At 42.4% G+C, this 14614-nt stretch overlaps 1 protein-coding gene across 1 annotated transcript; it reads left to right on the top strand.

Moving 5' to 3' along the window:
- Positions 1-1622: 1622 nt before the first annotated feature.
- On the top strand, positions 1623-12596 carry ERMN (ermin). The gene is made up of 4 exons (XM_044978597.1): positions 1623-1697; positions 2839-3155; positions 3545-3637; positions 11533-12596. Exons 2-4 carry the CDS (start codon positions 2909-2911, stop codon positions 12027-12029), a joined length of 837 nt encoding a protein of 278 aa, XP_044834532.1. The 5' UTR covers positions 1623-1697; positions 2839-2908; the 3' UTR covers positions 12030-12596.
- Positions 12597-14614: the final 2018 nt, after the last annotated feature.

Genomic DNA, 14614 nt, shown 5'->3' with positions numbered 1-14614 from the left:
CCCCCCGCACCTCCCCTGAGTGTGCCCTTTGCTGCCCCCAGGCACCTCCCCGGGTCCCGGAGCAGAGCGTTTGTCTCTCCCCATCCCCTGCAGCTCCATGCTGCCTGCCTGCATTAACTGCCGCCACAGGGTCCTAGTGCCCCCCTTCAATACTGCCAGGGCAGGCTGCCCTTCCCCCTTGGACCCTTTCATTTTCCAGTGGGACCCTCCACCAGTACAACCGCTCCCCTGCCCGCAGTCACTGCTCTTGCCCCACGCTGGGCAAGGGGCAGCCCCAGTGAGGCTACAGTGAGGGGCAGCAGCAGGAAGGAGGCGCACATGTGATGGCAGCCGCCCCCCCGCCCGGCATGGCACCCACCACAGGAGAGGCGAGGGGGATTCCTGGACCTGAGAGGGGCCCTAGGAGCACGTGCAGTGACAGTGGGGGGTGAGTGTGCTGTTGAGGGTGAGAAGGGGGTCCCTACCCCAGAGCTCGCTGCTGCCAGCAGGGAGAAGGCTGGGGGGGGAGTCCTTCTCTCTGGCTCCAGTCCCAGGGCAGCCTGCACCCCAAACTCATCCCCAGCCCTGACCCACCCCAGAGCCCACACCCCCAGCCAGAGCCCTCATCCCCCTGTACCCTAACCCTCTGCCTCAGCCCTGAGTCCCCTCCCACACCCCAAACCCCTCATCCCAGCCTCACCCCACAGCCCTCACCCCTGCTCCCCCTCCCTCCACACCCCCTCTCATCCCCAAACTCCCTCCCAGAGCCTGCACCTCAGTCCCCTGCCCCAGCCCAGGGCCTGCACCCCAGACCTCCCCCCCAACCCAAACTCCCTCCCAGAGTCTTGGGCAGGTGGGGGTGGAGTTTGAGGGGGCAGAGTTTAGGCAGGGGTAGGTTCTGGGCACCACCAACATTTCTACAAACCTGCCACTCCTGCCGGCAAGAGCTGGTGCGCCATACCGGGGTGGACTGGCTTCCTGAGGCAGCAATTTAAAGGGCTAAAATAGGCTAAACATCCCTCTAGCCTGGGACCATCAATTTCCACGGTTCAGTCTTTGTTCCTCAGGTGTTTCCAGGTATGTTGTTTTAGGGAGAGTGAGATTCCTCCCCCCCCCCCGCCATCATGTCATTTTCCCCTTTTTGTATTTTCTCCCCACTTGCTCTTTTGCTGTGACCTGGGTCAAACAGTTCTCACTGTGTAGTGCTATCTCTGAGATACTTCTATTGTACACAGTTCCTGGGGTAATCCTTGTGCTTGTATGCATTTCCTCAGTAAGCCATTAACATTGTTTGGCCTTTTTACTGTTGTACCTGAAAGGCTGCTTATGGGTGTTTTCAACCTCAGGACATGTTTCAGCAGCACATACATAGCCAAACTTCATAACTTCACACACGATGATAGCACATGCAATCCAATGAGATATCACTGTCTAGCAGATCAAAACTTTTAGAGTGACACCTCACAAGGCATACTTTGTATAAGACATATCTTAATTACATGACAGTGGTGAATATTGGGGTGTCAGGGTGTAACAGTACTGACATGAAAAGACATTTAAAGCAGAAGATTTCATTCTTACGTAAACTTGGTTTCAGATGCTAGGCTTGTGGAAGAGACTGTGAGGACAAGTTCAGCTATGGGCAGAAAATGCCTCTGACATCCAGGTCCAGCCAACTGCTTCCCAGTGAACTACAGCAATGAGTTCACTCATTCTTTGTGAGTACTGTACCTTAGAAAAAGTTTCTCAAACTCAGTTAGCTTGTAAGTCAGGTTGATAATCAGTGATGTACGTATTAGTCTCATGCCACTGCCCCTATTATGTTCCTTTAACATAGGGAATATTATTGTTGCTGGGACTAAAACTTGGATTGGCAAAATGGGGAAACACTGTTGATATGTTATACTATGAGCCAGGCTGTTTGATGAGACTTTATCATCATTCTTCTGGAAGTTTTCCTACTGCACACGGTAACACTTAGAAATATCCTGTCATCTGGAGCTCTCCGCCTCATCGACTCACCTTCTCATTTCAAATCTCATCTCAAAATGTTTCTGTCCCTCGTGCCTGTCCTGCTGCTGTTTATTTTTCATTTTAATTCTCTGGTCTTATTTCTAAGTGCAAAATCTTGAGAAATGCTGAGTGCTTGCAGCTTCCACTGAATTAAATGCCCGTGGCAGGTGCTCAGCACCTCTCATGGTTTAGCCCTATCTTTGTAAAGCATTTTTGGACACAGTTGGCCTGAGAGATGCTGTACTAAAGAAAGTTGCATTATACTGTATTGTATGCAAAATATGTGCACTTATTAAACAAGCTAGTTTATTTCTTACCAGATAGAAAATGAAGCCATTGTCTGACCAACAGTATTTCAAGGTTTACCAGAACATAAACCTGGTTGGGAATGTTAAGCTGGTTACACATAACTAATATGAATAAAGGTGGTCACTCACTATGGCTTAAAGATTTAGAACAATTGTTGCTCCTGTTACAAGGCGAACACACAAAGAGCCATTGTGACAAGAGTACAAAATCTCTGTTTATTACCATGGGGCTGACATGCTGAAAGACCCGCTCTGCATGCCAGCACAAAAGCTTTGTTGCTTCAGATTGTTTGTTTATGTAAATTAAAATGGTGCATTTAATTATGCAACTGGAAGACTCTAAGCAACAAGCAAGGTGCTGATTGGATAGTTTTATAGAAGGGGACTGCTGGCAAATCCTAGACAAATCCTGACATTGTTACTCTGTTCTCTGTTTTGCTACAACGCCTTCAGAAGAAGAAAAGCTTGTTGACTATTCGAGGGGGGGAGGCAGAACAGTGAAAAAGGTAATAAGGTGTATAGCTTATTTTTTCTGCAGCGGTTGTAGGATACTGGGACTTCAGTGAAAGTGTACGACCCAAAGGAATTAACTGGACACTACAGTAATCATGACAGAAGAAGTCCCAATTGCATCTAGCATACTTGAGTACAATGGGAATGTACCACCTGAAAAAACTCAGCTGCAGGTCATTGCTATTATTGACGAAATAGCAAAATCAGTTGGGACAGTTCCATGTGAAAATGCAGAAACCAGTCCTGAAGCTCCACTTAAAAAGGAAAATCAAGAGGATAACAAGAATTCAATAGAGGACAACACAGTATGTGGTGCTCTTGACGGGGAGAAGCAATGCGAAGGTAAAGTACAATACTGCCTCTTTTCAATTTGTTTGGGGAAAAAAACCCATCCTTTATTTTACATATAGCATAATGAATAATAGAATGCAATTTACATGTTATCAGAAACTCCACACATGTGAATAGACATAAACCAGGATAAGAGGTGATTCACAATCAGATATAAATTTGAACTAACAAGGAATGGAAACAACGAGAAAGAGAAATTATTAGCTGTCTACAGTATTGCTACAAGCATGGCAGGATGAAGTAAGAGCTCAAGAGATGAGCAGTTTTTAGTTCCCACTTATCAGATACAGGTGACAGTATGTAACTATGAAAACTAGTCATCATCATCATTACTAACTCCTGTCATTAGTCACTTTCTCACTGTCTTGTGTCTTCTAAAGAAAAACAAGAGGAAAACAATGCAACTCTAGAGGAGGGATCAGCTGACATCCCTTCCGAGAACACACGAACTGATGAAGAGAAATCAAGAGAAGGTAATGAGAAATGCTGTCTGATGTATGGTATTTTGCTGACCATATGAACATAGGGATGGCTTTTGAAGAGAACAATTGCACGGGTATTTCTTTTTCCAAATAACAAGATAGGAAACTTACCTGAATTTTAATTCTGCAATGAGCAGTAAGTCACTCATGATTTATAGCACTGCTGAACCTTAGAAAACATCACTTGTACTGCAAGGTGCAACATGCCTGAATTAGCGGATCTGATTATTAGTGTTTAGAGAAGGAATTGCTATAGTTACCTTTCTTTTTCATAAGCCCATCTGACTTTAATATCATTCATGTAGTATCTCCAGCTCTTACCATACCAGCTTGCACATGAATAGTAACCACTTCCTCAAATACAGTATAGATCTATTTAGAAAAATACAGAAAAATAACTCTGAAATATTTTTCACACTTGAATCAATGTTAAAGTCATGTGAACACAGAGAATTACTATATGGAACTTTCAGGGATAGGTGCAGAAGAGCTGTATAAATGCTACCAAATATGGTATCCTCAGACTCCGAGGATAATTACCCTTGCTTTGATTAAGGAAAGGAACAATATATAAACATTTATAAGTGACCACATTATATTTCATAGAAGCTCCATAGGTTTGAGAAAGTAAATCATGATGGAGGCTTTTCCTTCTTAAGGTGACATCTATATTCCAGCAGTGTTGCCTTACAAGTGCACAATAAAACATAGTAGGGGACTCCCCTCTCCCCAACGCCTGGCCACAAGCACTTTATCTCTAAATTGCAGGCAGCTTTTTAGTACCTAACCAATTTAGCCTAATTAATACTTAGGACCCCACAGGCAAAATGTTGAATAGATCATTTGTTGCAACATTAAAGCGTCATTTAAAATAGAGATGTGCCAAATAGGACAAATAGGAGATACCCATCTAAATGTAGTCTGCCACCTTTGAATGGAAGAAGCAAGTATAGAATATGTCTTGAGGGAATATACAAACCACCTGTGATTAATCCAGCTGGCGACTGGATGTCACTGTTGCGCTGTAAAAATACAGTGTAGGGAGAGGGTGAGATCGTTGGAAAACTGGTCTAATGGGCCTGTTTTGCCTCCTTCACTATATAGTTTAATCCCAAGGCTTGCTAGAATCCTGGTTCCTGATAAGGGCCTGATCCTTCTCCCATTGCCCTCAGTGGCAAAACACCAATGGATTTCAATAAGAACAGGATTGGGCCCCAAATGAGCCAATGTAGAATACCTACCCCAGTTGCATTGGCTCATCTAACAGCTCTTTCCCAAGGCAAGGACACTCTCACCACACTGTTAAATTCCTCTTCTCCCACCCACCCACCCATAACAATCCTCTTTACCTTGTTTCAGTTTCCAGTGTCCTTTTTAGTCATTCCCCCAAGATCTTTAGCTATTTTCCTGGCAGTCATGGAAACCTCCTTTAAGTCTTTCTTCATTCTTCTGGTGGGTCAGTATTTTCTACTTCCCTGCTCTCTGCACGGCAGGAAATCCAATTCTGATTATTTTTATAATGGAAAGTTTATTTTCCTGTTTGTTTTATTACTTTAGAAATATCAGATCTTGACTACCTTCTTTTTTGGTGGAGGGACAATTTTGGGTAAGATCTCTGGAGGACCTGGATGGTGGGATTATTAATTATTTTTTTTATTACAGTAAAGTAGTACCTAAAGGTCCCAGCTGCGATAAGGCTCCCATTAAGCTAGATACTGTATAAATGCATGGTGAGTGACAGCTTGCCCTGAAGAGCCTGCAATCTAAGTAGACAAGACAGACAAAGGCTGGGAAGAGAAAAAGAGGTACAGAAATGTGAAGTGACTTGCACAAATTCACACATCAGGTCAGCAGTGGAGCTGGAAATTAAAAGTAGAATCGAAAGTAGATCTCCTAATTTCCAGTCCAGTTACACTGCCTCCAATGAGCGTTACCTCCTACAAGGCTGAAACTGAGTTGCAGCTCTCCCATCTCAACTGAGGGGGCAGGGATATTGAGGTGGCAGGGAATGTGCAAGCTTGAACATCCCATTCCTAATTAGCTGTCAGACCATCTGCTGAGGTGTCAGCTTCCTTTGATATCACCAATCTAGGTCCTCCAAAAATCTTGCCAAAGTCTCTGGCAAAACAAGGGAAGTGGTGGAGGAGGGGCATTAATAGTGTGAGATCATGAGGTGAGGCCATCTTTCAACACTAAATGGAACAAACACAATGATGATATTCACTTTGCAGTTCCCCTTTATTTCAGATTCTCACTGGGTCCATCTACTACCATCCCATTGAAAGACCTAATGGCAAAGACAGTGCATGAATGATGCATTTTCCAGTAGCTCCCAACTCTTTGTCAATACAATTCACCTTTATACGGCAACACCACCACCTTTCTGAGCTGATCGTCCACCTTCACAAGGCTGGGGGAGCGGGGGCATCCAGCACAGAAATAACTTTAAACTAGACTCTTCTTTATTCTATCTTCCCTCCTCTAAAATTCTTTCAGAACTTCCTGGTTCACTGATGATATCTCAGAATGTATCATTCTGGGACCTCACAATACTATGGATTGCACAAATTTTAATGAGATTCCCGGTATTTATGATGCCAGATACTGTTATATCTTCTCAGAACCATAAAGAGGAAGAACAGTGGTAATATCAACGTTTGGTAATAGACACCACATAGTTACCACATAGCTTCTTCTTCTAATGATAAAGGGCAAGTGTGATAGTGTATCTCAGATACCACCCTGTGGTAATTGTTAGCAAATGCTCACTTTTTAATTGTGGCCATTGGAGCAAGACAGGGCCGCCTGGGGTGGAGCAAGTGGGGTAATTTGCCCCAGGCCCCGCAGGGGCCCCCACGAGAGTTTTTTGGGGTCCTTCACTCGCTCCGGGGGCCCTGGAAAACTCTCGCGGGGCCTGGGCCCCCAGAGCTTCTTCTGCTCCGGGTCTTCGGCGGAGGGGGGTCCTTCCACCCCAGGACCTGCCACCGAAGTGCTGGGTCTTTGGTGGCAATTCAGCGGCGGGGGCACCCCGCTGCCGAAGACCCTAGGCCCCCTGAATCCTCTGGGCGGCCCTGGAGCAAGAAGGTTTCACAGAGTGGGAAAAAGGCAGTGTTAATTAAAACTTATTTCTTTGCTGAACACTCCTCAAAGCCAGGTTATTGAGGCTTTCAGCACACAGAAACCAGTGCTTAATTGAGATTTAATTTTAGTTTTACATCTCACATTTAATGAATGAATGAATGAAGGGTAGGCTGAATCTTAAATGAACAGCTCACTGAAACTTGGGACTCATTTTCCTTTCTCTTGAAAATCTTTTATTCCCCCCTTATGGGTGTAAGGATCACCGATTTTAGTAATACCTGTTTTGCATTAGAAAAATAACAAAAACATAAAAATACCATATATTTGGAGCTAAATAAGATGACTTTAAATATCAGACAAAATGTCCCAAAGATTAAATCTGTGGCATATTTTCCTACAGAAAGCTCCATTACCTTTATTCTAGGGACTAAACCTTTTTCTGGCAGAATTGTATGGTCTAGATGACCTAATATGTCTCCACCTTCTGATTTCTGCTGAATTGTATGGTCTAGATGACCTAATATGTCTCCACCTTCTGATATCTGCTGATTCTTTGAGAGAAAATGTCTCTCATTTCAGGGCATACACTGATTTAGAGTGGGGATTAGCGTGGGGTTTCCCCTAATGGCAAAGTACAAAAATCATGTTTCTTGAGGTTTTTCTTCCCTTGAAGCATCAAGTATAGGCAATGATACAATTACTGTTAGAAACCAGAGTAGATGAACCAATTGTCTGCACTAAACAAGTGAACATATGATGAGTCATCATTTTCATAAAGAGAGATTAGCAAATTGTATATTCACTTATATCAATCCAGTTCACTTAAAATTCATTTTAATTCCAAAAACTCAAACCAGCAAGTTATTCCCCGAACTCCCACTTTTCTTGTCTTTTTAGTCTTTTTTTTTCCTTCTGTTTTTTAAGTTTCTTTTTTTTAAACAAATTACAGTTGGAAAAATACCTGTCTGCTCTCATTGATACCATGATGAAAACATTGTCTAAGTTATTGCAGTTCTGTTCCAATGTTTTTAACTGGATCTCATTATCCTGGAAGGATCTTACTCTTATGAATGGATGAAGACTAAAGTGCTGATAACCAGTAGTAGAGTATGAGTTAATGGTGCCCAGGAATACCAACATTTCCTAGAACGCTAGGATGGACTCCTGCTTGATTCCATGCTTCTGGGGTCTCACTGTGCTTTCCTACAGCCTCTCACAGGGTAGGAAAAAGCCTACTTGCTGCAAAATGCTGCTAAGTCTTTGTGCTGAGCTGATTGGTGTGCAGCTTGGTGAGGGAATGAAATAAAAACCAATTGATGCAGCCCAGGGATCTGCAGCGTGAGCCCACGCCTGAAGATGTAGGATGCTGTCTCTTCCAGATGGCAAAGCCTCCTTTCAAATTGGGGACCCACATTCTGCCTTAAACCACCACAGCTGGCCACAAGGGAAACAGTGTTCAATCCTTTTAAGCTGCATTGTCTGACAGAATCAAGGATTAGAATGCCATGTTGTCTGGTCTGTCAGTAACACATCCATAACTGAAGAGAGAAAATATCCTGGACCTACTGAACAATGGTCTGTTATGACTCATGGGATAAAATCTTTGCTGTGCCTCCTTGAGAATGGTGAGAATGATCAAGAACATAACTTTCCGATTCTCCATTGGCTGAAGGTCCCATGCCAAAGATTTAAACGGTATAAACCCTGAGGTGACCCTAACTCATGACTGTGTCATTGTAGACCAACCCACAGGATTAGGGAGTCATAACTCTTTCCCTAAAAAATTCTCCTCCCCCACTTCCCTAAACTGAGTAGAACAGGAATGTAGAGGAGAATCTGGCCCTTAGGGCCAGATTGTTATCTCTTACTCACATTGCCTAATATCTTTCTTTTCAGTGAGTCTCATTATTGGGGATACTCGCCATGTAGTGTACTCAGCACGAGTAAGGATATTCCCCTGTATTGAGGGGAAAATGGTTTTAAAACAAAATCCTAAAGGTTTGATTATACAAGACTGAGCATGTGCAGCAGAAAATTCTGGTGAGCTGTTAGCTGTGCACTTATACAAATATTGTGGTTTTAAAAAAACACTCACAGCAAAGTTGTTTGGTTACAGGAATTTACAAGCTCATTTGCAGAAGCAGGAAGAGATTGCAAACTCAATAGGCTTAATAGTCTTTGAGCAAGATGTTGTTGAGATTGTGAGGAGAACCAGCCTCTTTGTTGTGGGTGAGGGAATTTATAGCACATTTGTAACTCTTGATCTAGGAGTGGAGTGATACACTTTGCAGGAGAAGCAGGTAGAACCATCTCTCTGTGGAGGCAAACAACTGTGCAAGGAAGTGATGTTACACTGGTTCCATGTTCAGCTATCTTGGAAACCCTGTCTGGTTTGCTGCGTATAATGTCCAATGGAATAGACTAAGGGGGTTGTTATCTGAACAATGGAGGATGGGAACACAGCAAGCAGGCATTAGCTGTGTAGTGAAGCTGTTCCTCTTTGGTTAAATAAATTGGAATGAGGGGACTGGACACTGAGTCTCCCACCTCCTAAGTGAGTGCCCCACGCACCAGGCCATCGAGTCATTCTCACCTCTGCTCTTTGGCCCACTGACTCTTTAAGTATTTAGCCAAAGTGAAATAGCTTCAACTGGGGAGACTGAGGCTGCCCCCTATCAGAATATCCCATAGCCCAGTGGTTGAGGGACTCATGTGAGAGGTGACAAATTCCTGTTCAAATCCTGTTCTCCTCATCATGCAGAGTGGGGACTTGAGCCAGAGTTCTCCCACAGGCCAGGTGAGTAACCTTACCTCTGGGCTAAAAGTTATGAGAGAGGTGATCCTACTTCAGCCATTTTGTGTGGAGTTAGGCAGCGTCTGAGCATGCCTACTGGATCAGGCCCTACAGATAAGCTAGGCGGTGAAGCACCTATCTTCCCTCCATTTGTGAATCACACTGGAGCTTAGGTGTTCAGATGCCTAGACCTAGGCAGCAGTGCGCATGCCCAGAGACAGAAATTTAGGCACCTAGGGAATTTGTGCCGTTGAAATGTAGGTGCTGAGTGAGTATAGGTGCTTACAGGGTTAGTGGCAGCTGAGCTGGTTTTTTGTGAATACCAGTAGCTCCTAAATCTGGGATTTAGGAGTCTGAACTGGCAGTTAGGCACCCAAATCTTTTTGTGACTCTACCCCCAAAAGTTCTGGTTAACTATGCTCAAGATAATTGAGGTTGACTTCGGTTCTAGCTTAGCTGATGAAGCCTGTTGAGCTTGGCAGCTCAAGCGACAAATAGCTCTGGAATGACCTTTTCTGTAAAAATAAACATGCAAAAAAGCAAAACTCCCCCACCCCCCATACCTCCAGTCCAAACAAGTCCAGCAATCCTCCCTCTGCCCCATACACACTATGTTAATGCAATATTAATGGCACAAGATTGCCTCATAAGAGCATGGGCTGCATTAGTTCCTTGCACTCTTGGAAGGAGGTGGCAGGCCAGCATGCCCATCCTAGCGAGAGAGTAGAAAGGCTCCTTGTGCCCTTTCTCACCCACCACCCCCATGCAGGAGCCTAGCCATCATTTGATTGTGACCGTGTTGACGTTGAAAGAGAAACCATGGCCCATGACACCTTTCCAATTTCCTGACTTTTTGGCATTTCCTGACTTTTGAGAGCTTGATTTCAGGACCTTCACATTGCATTAAGACTGATTATTTACATTAGCCATAAGAAACCTTGGCAAAACATTTACTATATTTAGATTTGCTTTCACATTGTGTCACAAGCCATCACTTTCCAGCATCATGAAGGCACACAAATTGATATTATTTATCACATCTATAATGCTATAGAAGTGCATGGCACTTTGCAAAACAAGTAAGGTCGTGATCTGTGCCCTAAAGAATTTACAATTGAAGGGCCCAATTCTGGCTGTGGTAACATTCATGTCAACGAGTTATGCCTGGGAGCACTAATACCTAGTAATAACAATTTTCAGAATCAGGCTGTAAACTAAGACTAGGAGGAGACAATAGAACAGAAAGGGCTGGGGTTTGAAGTGATTGGAGACAATATGAACACAAGGTTACTTGCATGCAGTTGTGGGGGTTGAACCATGTGGTTTATTTATTTTAACTAGATAGTAGTACTCAGGTGTGTACATACAAATACCACTCCTTGAAGAAGGAAGTTGTTATGATTTGCATTACAGTACTGAGGCCCCAACCATTATCAGAGCCCCATGCTGCTTCGGTGTTGTATAAATACATGATGAGAGAGACAGTTCCTGCCCCAAAAGTTTCCAGTCTAAACAGACAAAGGATAGGAAGGGAAGCAGTGGCACAGCGACTCACCTAACATCACAGAGCAGGTCCAGGAATAGATTCTAGGTCTCCCTGACTCCCAGGCCCATGTGCTACCACACTACCTCTCCTTTTCAAGGACAGATGGTGGATGTGTGATAGGTGGTATAGAGGAGGGTACTGGTAAAAACCACAAACTGGTACAAATAGATATTCTAGATACAAAATCCACCAATGGGCAGGTTGGTATAAACAAAGAAGGCGTGGCGGCATATCTGAGTGTTCATGGTGATAGAAAATCCAGCCTCAAGATATAGCTAGCTCCTGACACATAGTCCTGTTCTGGAAAATGGTTGCTCAGTTTATCCTGCACTTTCAGGGTGGTGGGGATCTGCATATGTGAGCTACGGAAATCCAGACTAAAATTCAAATGCAACTTTAACATATTGCAGCATAAGAAATTCACCGTCCCATACTTTATCCGAAACTAATTGTTTTTTGCTACAGGGCCCTGTGAAGAGATTATTCCTGTAAGCACCAAAGAATGTGAAATAACTAGACAGGAGGAAAGGAACACAGAGCAACCTCAGGAAGAAACAGCTACTCATGCTAATGAGGCCAAGGAGTTCCAAACAGCAGGAGCCCAGGAAGAAGGGTGGATGCTTGAACCCAAGGAGCAAATTAAAGCTGATACACAATTAGAAGAAAGAGAGAATGCGGAAGAGGAGGAGGAGGAGGAGGAAGTACAGCTGATCGAAAGCAAGAAAGAAAATGGTGGCGAGTCTCCTTTAAAGAAGCAAGAAAATGACAGGGAGGAATGCTCTCCTACCAGCCCCAGTTTTAACTTCCAGGCTGAGAAACCTGAGGAGCAGCCAGGCTCAGGGAAAAAAAATGATATCTCCAGACATAGTTATTCTAGATACAATACAATCTCCTATCGCAAGATCAGAAAAGGAAACACTAAACAAAGAATTGATGAATTTGAGTCCATGATGCATTTATAAACTGAGGTGGGGAATTTGCCTAAGCTGAGAGTTCATTTTGTTTTTTCAAGATGTATCGCTTCATGTCATATCAAGTCATCATTATACACTGTGAAAATTTAACCTCTGTATTTCATTTTGAAATCATACAGAAACATCCATAGGAGAAAAATAAAATCAACAGTTTGCTAAATATAATACAACCTAATTTAAAGTTTATCCATCCCCATCTCCCCCATCCTTTTTTTGTAACAAGATTCAGGCACTAGAAATTTTTGAACCAATTGGAAATTCTATAGCTGCACGCAACAGAAAATGACCCATTCTATTTGCCATTCTGGTAATTAGTTGGCAGCAGAACAGTTCCAGTAAAATTAGAGAGTGCAGTAATGATAATAAAAGAGACAACTGTTTGCAACAGTAATGCTCTCTGTTTTGAAATCTGTTTATGTTGGTGTCTTACGGTGCACTAAAGCCGCCTTGTGCTATCACCAGTCCGTTTCCATTTTGTGCTGATGGAATAAAGGGCTAATTGCATAAACACGTAAATATAGATTAACAGAAAATAAGCACATAATGTTTCATTTGACAAAGCAATAAATCCACAAAGGTTCCTTCTCTGGCCCACACCCTGGTAGTGCTCCTTAATATATATCTTTAATCTGGAATACACTGGTGTAATTACAAACAGTTACATCCAGCATCTAATACCATTAGTATCATCTGAGGGCACCTCTTATTTTTGGGTCTGAATGGCTGGCACCATATATAATTCATTTTGTAAATGTTGGCATTTGCTGTTAAAATGTTCATGTTTCAATTAAACTCATTCTTGGGTTGATATATTCTGAATCTTTAGGAAATAGAGAATAATATATTACTTCAGATCTGCACTAAATGGTTTCATTACAGAAATAGATAGTTTTGTTTCAGTCCATGTATTTTAGTTAATATGATTAAGTTAAATATAAAATGAATACAAAAAAAGTTAACATAATTTTAAGCTATATGAGAATATCTCCAGTAACTAAAAGCAGCCCCTTTTTTGGTAAGTATCTTTTCCCCTTTCCCAGAGAATCACTTGGTAATAAAATTCCTTCCTTAGTAGCCTGTGTCAGCTGTAGCCAGAGTATCACCAGCTACTGTGGGAGGAGATGTAATTGTTTTCAATTCAGAGCTTACATGAATATTATCTCTCTCTCTCTCCCCGCCCCCCCAAAAAAAATGGGGGGGAGGAGGGAGGGGGAAGAAAGCATGCTGGCTAAACATAACATGAATGGTTAATTTATCCATGAGCAGCTGTGACAACTAATATCCAGACAGTTCATATGTATCTCTTGTGAATCTTCCATCAGTTACTGGTAAATTAGATAATTGCATAGATACTGTATCATACAAATTGGAGGTCAGCATTTTATACACATACATATATATGGCACATATCATGCCTGTCTGTCTGTCTACCTGATCAAAATCCACAACACTGAAAATCAGTACTCTTCAAATGCTGCCATTTTGGATCCAAGTTTTTCTCACAACATTTCTTATCAGTTTTAAAAATACTCAATATTCTTTAAATGCAGCTTAAATTTCAGATCTTAGTGAGATTTTCAAAACCAGGCACATTTGAAGCATCAGCTGTTTTAAGTTGCCTGAGCACATTTCAGTATATTTGTAAACTCTTGAATAACTACAGTCTGTATGAGCTGACATTGCTCAAATGTTTTAAAGAAAAATTCACCTTGGGCTTGGCAAATTTCATCCCAGAAGGAATTTGTTTGGGAAAGTGGTCAGCCACAGAACAAGAGTGAGAGAGGAGGTTAGAAAGGAAGTTGGAACTCAGTGTTAAAGACAGGGGAATCTACCATACCTGCTAGAATAATGGCTCTTTTAATAACTAGTTTTACGTTTTCAGCAGCACCAAATATTGTTCTGAATTTTTTGTCCTACATAAAAGGCAATTATGTATTGGCTATATGCAACAAAAAAAATAAAAGACAATTCTTCATTGTACAAACAAAACACAGTGCTCATTGTACTATTCAGCCTTGTTTATTTGCTCTTTGGTTTGTGAAAACCCAATGGTTAGCTCTTATGAAGTTGTATTGCTGTTTTATTAAAAAAAATAAAATAAACCAGACTTCATTCCTGGACATTCAAGTGAGAATTACTTACTTTTTAAAGAAAATATTTCATTGCTGGGCCTGACTTTCAGTGGTACTGAGCACCTGTAACTTCCATTGACTTCTGAAGTTGTGGTTGAAAAGCATTTCTGAAGAACCAGACCCCATGAAGTTCACCAAATGAGAGTTAATTAACTGGCTTATGAAAGATGCTAGATAAACACCGCTGGAGAATGAAGTTAATTATCCACTGAACAGATACAGCATGGACATAAGCAATGCAGGTTTCCCCACATTGCCCCGCCAATGTGTTTCAAACCTGTCCTGGAGGGACTGTCTCTACTGCTGGATGGTAATTCCATCTTCAGGACTATTCAAACTAGAAATTGCTGTTGAAACAATTGTAAAGGTGACAATTAGAACCAATTGTGCTGGTGATTTTATGACCTAGATACTTCTTGACCAGAAGCTGGAATGAGATCA

Source organism: Mauremys mutica, chromosome 10 (assembly GCF_020497125.1).
Source record: "Mauremys mutica isolate MM-2020 ecotype Southern chromosome 10, ASM2049712v1, whole genome shotgun sequence".
In the NCBI taxonomy this organism is placed as follows: Eukaryota; Metazoa; Chordata; order Testudines; family Geoemydidae; genus Mauremys; species Mauremys mutica.
Note: the sequence above shows the minus strand (reverse complement) of the source record. Positions and strands in the feature narration are given on the sequence as shown.

Excerpts from the sequence above, each read along its gene's own strand:
- ERMN (XM_044978597.1), top strand. The coding sequence starts at position 2,909 with ATGACAGAAGAAGTCCCAATTGCATCTAGCATACTTGAGTACAATGGG. Across the intron at positions 3,156-3,544 it reads CGGGGAGAAGCAATGCGAAG|AAAAACAAGAGGAAAACAAT; the intron begins GTAAAGTACAAT and ends TGTCTTCTAAAG. Across the intron at positions 3,638-11,532 it reads TGAAGAGAAATCAAGAGAAG|GGCCCTGTGAAGAGATTATT; the intron begins GTAATGAGAAAT and ends TTTTTGCTACAG.